Source organism: Oncorhynchus tshawytscha, linkage group LG09 (genome assembly GCF_018296145.1).
Source record: "Oncorhynchus tshawytscha isolate Ot180627B linkage group LG09, Otsh_v2.0, whole genome shotgun sequence".
Taxonomy (NCBI): domain Eukaryota; kingdom Metazoa; phylum Chordata; class Actinopteri; order Salmoniformes; family Salmonidae; genus Oncorhynchus; species Oncorhynchus tshawytscha.
In genome coordinates, this window is record NC_056437.1 from 74,556,742 (window position 1) to 74,562,607 (window position 5,866).

Genomic DNA, 5,866 nt, shown 5'->3' on the forward strand with positions numbered 1-5,866 from the left:
TACCACCTGTTTGATAAAGTGATGCATTCTTTACTAAAGAGCACACTGCATTCGCACATACTTTAATGTAATATAAACACAATAGTGGAATGGGATACATATGTCAGCAACATTTAAACATCCAGTATTTCGTTTTGGCTCAGTGGGAATTATTATTACTGATTCACAGGCATATGGTCACTGGCAACAAAGTGTTTGTTAATTTACAAAGACCTGGGGATTTCTTGGCACTGAACAAGGGTAGCTGGAATCAGTAGGAATTCTGCAGTATTTCTCCAGGGATGTTTTAGGTAGACAACATGTGGGAATGCTCTTTGACAGTATGAATGAGTCCGAGGCCAGTAGTCTGTCTTAAAGCCTTTCTACCTCCTCCAACTTGTGTTCGATGATCAAGTCATGACCCTGAAATTTGAAGTAGCCTAAGAATTTCTTCTTTTGAAGCATCAGTGGAAACCACAGAATATCGTCAACCCACATCTGACTGAAGGGTATTTTGTCCGAGTCGAACCACTGCGGCCGCATCTCTATAAGAGAAAAGGTATAAGTTAGTGAACTGCGTCAGACAACAGTCTAAGAAATGTCCATAAAAAAGGCACATAGTATAGGGTCAGCAGTCTCTTCCAGGAAAACTATGGGGTCTATGATTATAGCCTGTTGGGCTATGAGTTTATCCTGGTCTCCAAACCTGGCCCTACATAGAATGCATGAGATTGAGAAGGAATACCATCCGACTCTGTTGGCTCCCCGTTGTAGTTGTCAGCTCGGAAAACATGCACATCAAGCAGCTCTGTTTCTCCGATGAATTCAAATTTGATATTTCCAATCTTATCAAGTGCATCCACTGTGAGGCCACATTCCTCCTGCAGTTCTCTGGGAGAAAACAAAAAACAAAACAAACATTTGCAAGTAGAGAGAAAGTAGCAGGAAAGTGTGTAGGCTTCAGATAACAGGCAATCAGACCATGCCTACTGTAACATCACAATATGACATTTATGGGGGTATGTAGTATCTGATGCTGCCCAGTGCTGGAATATGTTAGCAAATTGTTCAACCAAATAGTAGGAAAACCTTTCAAGGCATCTACCGAGGACTGCAACCAATCTCACCGCCTGGCAGCCTCTTCAATAGTCTCCCCAGGTTGGACTTTGCCACCAAACCCATTCCACTTCCCTGCTCCGAACCCTCTCTTCTTCATGCCCAGCAGCACCCGTCCAGGCTGCACCACCAGCACCAGGGTCAGCAGCTTGTTGGTCAACATTGTACCTGTAATATACATAATCGGTGTGTAATAATCAGTAGACCACAATCCATGGATGACCTCACTCTCTTGGTTGCATCGAAGCTACAGTATCTCTAGAAATGATACATTTCAGATTATTCAGCAGCATTCTGTAAAGTTATTTTCTGCTAAAACACTTTTGTAAGAGTTCTGGTACGCAACAAGACATTACAACAGTGCACAGCAGCAAACTAAAGTAGCCTTTTATTGCATTCTTCAAGTAGACTAGAAGTAAAAATCCATGCAAGTAACTTGCCTTTATAGCAACTTTTAGGTTGTCAATCTAGTCCTTTAAATGGTTTTCGTAGATTTTAGTTATCCAGAATAAAAAACGAATTTCTCCAATCCCGCGTTGACTGTGGCAATGCCTGCCATGTGATCGTATTCAATGTGTCGGTGCACTGCCATGTGGTCGTATTCAATGTGTCGGGCACTGACCTGTAGCATTCGACATTGATAACAACAATATAGGATAAAGTTGGTCGTTTTAGTTAAAGATCTGTGAAAATGTGTTACCCTCAAATATTGTCGACTGGAAACAAAAGTATAATGCCACATATCAAAACAATTCCATAACTGGTGATATCAGTTGCTGTAGTATTAAGGTAACATCTTTAATTACGCATCCTCATATAATTTAACACGTTTGAAAACAAAATCATTGCCACCCGTTATAACTTCTCCAAAATAAATCGATCTGCGCAGATTACGTGCATCATTGACGTTCTCGGACACATGAATTAGCTGCGTTCAATTTAGCTCGCGCCGGGTTGGCGGATTACGCGTGATTCTAATGTCGTCCTGCAGGACTCCCGGGAGCGCTAAATCGCGGAGTCGGCTGTCTTTGACTAAATCGAGCGTGTCCAAGAAACTCATGTGATCAGGAAGTGCAACTACAAAATCGAACGAAATGCTGTTTGCCAGCAGCATTAGCACATCGTTGCCATTACATTTAGCAAAATAATGTGGTACTCAGTGTTACAAAAATCATATCTACATACCTCTGTATAATCTCCTAAAAAAGGCTGCGCATAATCTAAAAGGAAAGAGTACTGCTGATCAGCGCTGGATAGTTAGGCAGTTTAATGACCCCTTTGTGAAGGCTGCCCATGTGCACAACTACCGGTGTAGAAGCGCCTTCAAACTGCTGGAGATTGATGACAAATACACACTTTTAAAACCCGGTTTCAACGCAATAGATTGTGGCGCTGCACCGGGTGTTCGGAGCCAAATCGCTGTTCACAAGGTCAACTCAACTGCGGCTAGTGAGTACGTCTTGTATTTACCCAACTGGCAGATTAACACGTGACATACTGTTATAATTAACCTACCAGCCAGGCCAAATATATATCTTCCTGCGTCTGACATTCTTTTGATTACCATGTTTATTTGTATTTATTTATCTAACCTTTATTTTATCAGGGAGTGAGACCAAGGTCTCTTTTACAGATGCCCTGAATTACATAAACTACAGAAAATACGCACAAAAGAAGTAAAATAAACACAAGCAGAAAGAACAACATGGTCCTAAAAAACAAACACATTCACCAGTAATACGGTCATCAATCAGCTTTCTGAATGGACCTAGAGGCACCAGAACATCACATTCATCAGTAATACAGTCTTCAATCAGCTTTCTGAATGGACCTAGAGGCACCAGAACATCACATTCATCAGTAATACGGTCTTCAATCAGCTTTCTGAATGGACCTAGAGGCACCAGAACATCACATTCATCAGTAATACGGTCCTCAATCAGCTTTCTGAATGGACCTAGAGGCACCAGAACATCACATTCATCAGTAATACGGTCCTCAGTCAGCTTTCTGAATGGACCTAGAGGCACCAGAACATCACATTCATCAGTAATACGGTCTTCAATCAGCTTTCTGAATGGACCTAGAGGCACCAGAACATCACATTCATCAGTAATACGGTCCTCAATCAGCTTTCTGAATGGACCTAGAGGCACCAGAACATCACATTCATCAGTAATACGGTCCTCAGTCAGCTTTCTGAATGGACTTAGAGGCACCAGAACATCACATTCATCAGTAATACAGTCTTCAATCAGCTTTCTGAATGGACCTAGAGGCACCAGAACATCACATTCATCAGTAATACGGTCCTCAGTCAGCTTTCTGAATGGACCTAGAGGCACCAGTACATCACATTCATCAGTAATATGGTCTTCAATCAGCTTTCTGAATGGACCTAGAGGCACCAGAACATCACATTCATCAGTAATACGGTCTTCAATCAGCTTTCTGAATGGACCTAGAGGCACCAGAACATCACATTCATCAGTAATACGGTCTTCAATCAGCTTTCTGAACGGCCCCAGAGGCACCAGAACATCACATTCATCAGTAATACGGTCTTCAATCAGCTTTCTGAACGGCCCCAGAGGCACCAGAACATCACATTCATAAGTAATACGGTCTTCAATCAGCTTTCTGAACGGCCCCAGAGGCACCAGAACATCACATTCATCAGTAATACGGTCTTCAATCAGCTTTCTGAATGGACCTAGAGGCACCAGAACATCACATTCATCAGTAATACGGTCTTCAATCAGCTTTCTGAATGGACCTAGAGGCACCAGAACATCACATTCATCAGTAATACGGTCTTCAATCAGCTTTCTGAATGGACCTAGAGGCACCAGAACATCACATTCATCAGTAATACGGTCCTCAATCAGCTTTCTGAACGGCCCCAGAGGCACCAGAACATCACATTCATCAGTAATACGGTCCTCAATCAGCTTTCTGAATGGACTTAGAGGCACCAGAACATCACATTTAAGAACATTTTGAAGATTGTTCCACAAATAAGGTGCAAGAAGGGTAAATCAGCTTTTAGTTAGCTTTTAGTTAATTTCCAAAGTTAACCATCCCTGAGACCGGGTGTGCTAACTCATATGTCTAAAGTTTAGTCAAGATGTTAGGTACAGTGGGACTTTTTGTAAATGGGCTTTATAAATGAAAACATAGAAATGGGACATCAAAGAGGGACAACCAACTTTCTGGTAGTGAATGCAGTGATGACTACTAAAACTGTCGCCCGTAATAAAGCATAATACGCTAAGTTAAACTGTATCTAATGGCTTTAATGAAGTGGCAGCTGCGTTCATATAGATGATGTCGCCATAGTCTAGGAACAATAGGAACGTCAACTGAAGAATCTGCTTTCTACTATTTAGCGAGAGGCAGGACCTATTTCTATAGAAGAAGCCCATTATATTTCTATACAAGAAGCTTCTTACTAACTCATCAATATGCTTTTTAAAGACAGTTTTCATCTATCCCTGTAAGCAGGGACACGATCAATATGAAAACCATCCAAAGGACGCATGCTTAAATCATCAGTTATTTTTATGCGCTCTAGAGAACAACATGTACTTAGTTTTACCTGCATTCAGTAGGCTACTAATTTCAGGGCAATAAAGTTTTTCTGCAATACAAGGAAGGCAGACTGTAGTTCAGATAGAGCCTCGTCACCCGTGGGGGCAATAAGATACACAACAGTATCATCGGTGTACAAGTGCAGGTAAAATATTTTTTTACAGTCAATATTGTTAATGTAATCAGTAAAAAGTACAGGACCTAGAATCGACCCCTGAGGAACACCTTTCTTAATATCCAGGAAACCTGATTTAACACCATCAGTAGATACACATTAAGTTCTATGTGTCAAGTCATTTTAAACCAGTTACATTCAGCCTGGTCTAAGACCACTTGATGAAAGCCTCTGAATTAGCAGTGAATTATCAACAGTTTCAAAAGGTCAATGAAGAGGGCAGCTCAATGTTGCCTTTTATCCATACAGTTAACCACATCATTTATAACTAGGGATGCAGCAGAGATAGTGCTACGACCTGGTCTAAAACCTGACTGATGTACATTTAGAATACATGTCAAAGATAAGAAAGTTTTTAGCTGAGAATTAATCAAGGATTCGAATATTTTAGCGAGGCAAGAAAGTTTAGAAATAGGCTGATAATTATTTAGGTCACAAGGGTCACCACCTTAGTGAAGAGGGAGTACATGGGCCTTCTTCCAAACCCTGGGGATAGTACCAGATATAATCGTCAGGTTAAACATATGGGTTAATGATTCAGCTATCAAGGGGGCAGAGAGCTGCAGCAGAAAATGGATCAAGCATATCAGCCCAATCTTAAGGCATCTAGCACATCACAGATAGTACATTTTTAAAATGAAAACAAAGATTCACCAGGGGTGCGTTTGTAAATTCACTCTGGATTGCCAGAGAGAGCTCAGTGCGCTCTGGGCGTTCATACATTCAGAGCATTTTCAGATTGTCCTTTTGTAAATTCAGAGCGTTTCGCTCTCAGAGCATTCAGAGTGCACACCGTACGCTCTGGCTGAGGAGTAGTGTTGATCCGAGCGTTCTGACCTCACAGCGGCAGTCAGGCGCCCAAGCTCACTGGCTAAAGTTAGCTAGCAGGCTAGCTACTTCCAGGCATAAATGAGAGAACACCTCACTCTGACCATTTTTCTCGCCCTAGCAGAGCTGGTTAGGTTGTTTTTAAGGTATTCAGAGAGTTGGAAACTGTAACTGTCC

The 5,866-nt window shown here is 41.6% G+C and overlaps 2 protein-coding genes across 5 annotated transcripts in view; one reads left to right on the forward strand and one right to left on the reverse strand.

Moving 5' to 3' along the window:
* Positions 1 to 41: 41 nt before the first annotated feature.
* On the reverse strand, positions 42 to 2,452 carry LOC112245990 (nudix (nucleoside diphosphate linked moiety X)-type motif 1). Of its 2 annotated transcripts, XM_024414245.2 has the most exons (5): positions 2,281 to 2,452; positions 1,536 to 1,717; positions 1,107 to 1,263; positions 725 to 870; positions 42 to 524 (listed from the first exon to the last, which is right to left on the reverse strand). In XM_024414245.2, exons 3-5 carry the CDS (start codon positions 1,256 to 1,258, stop codon positions 352 to 354), a joined length of 471 nt encoding a protein of 156 aa, XP_024270013.1. In that variant the 5' UTR covers positions 1,259 to 1,263; positions 1,536 to 1,717; positions 2,281 to 2,452; the 3' UTR covers positions 42 to 351. The 2 variants fall into 2 exon arrangements, with proteins under 2 accessions (XP_024270013.1, XP_024270014.1); XM_024414246.2 differs by lacking the exon at positions 1,536 to 1,717.
* LOC112245989 (rRNA methyltransferase 2, mitochondrial-like) overlaps positions 2,428 to 5,866 on the forward strand; it is a 227,643-nt gene continuing 224,204 nt past the window's right edge. The window contains exon 1 of one of the 3 annotated variants that reach the window (XR_006084158.1): positions 2,428 to 2,544. The gene's annotated coding sequence lies outside the window, so the exon portion shown is untranslated. The remainder of the gene's footprint in view (positions 2,545 to 5,866) is intronic. The other 2 variants (XR_006084156.1, XR_006084157.1) reach the window with 2 other exon arrangements.

What these genes read in the sequence shown, in the direction of transcription:
- LOC112245990 (XM_024414246.2), bottom strand. Translation starts at nt 1,258, where the DNA reads ATGTTGACCAACAAGCTGCTGACCCTGGTGCTGGTGGTGCAGCCTGGA. An exon ending in ATTGAAGAGGCTGCCAGGCG is followed by an intron (nt 871 to 1,106) that starts GTGAGATTGGTT and finishes GTTTTCTCCCAG; the next exon opens with AGAACTGCAGGAGGAATGTG. An exon ending in GGAGCCAACAGAGTCGGATG is followed by an intron (nt 525 to 724) that starts GTATTCCTTCTC and finishes TTTCTCTTATAG; the next exon opens with AGATGCGGCCGCAGTGGTTC.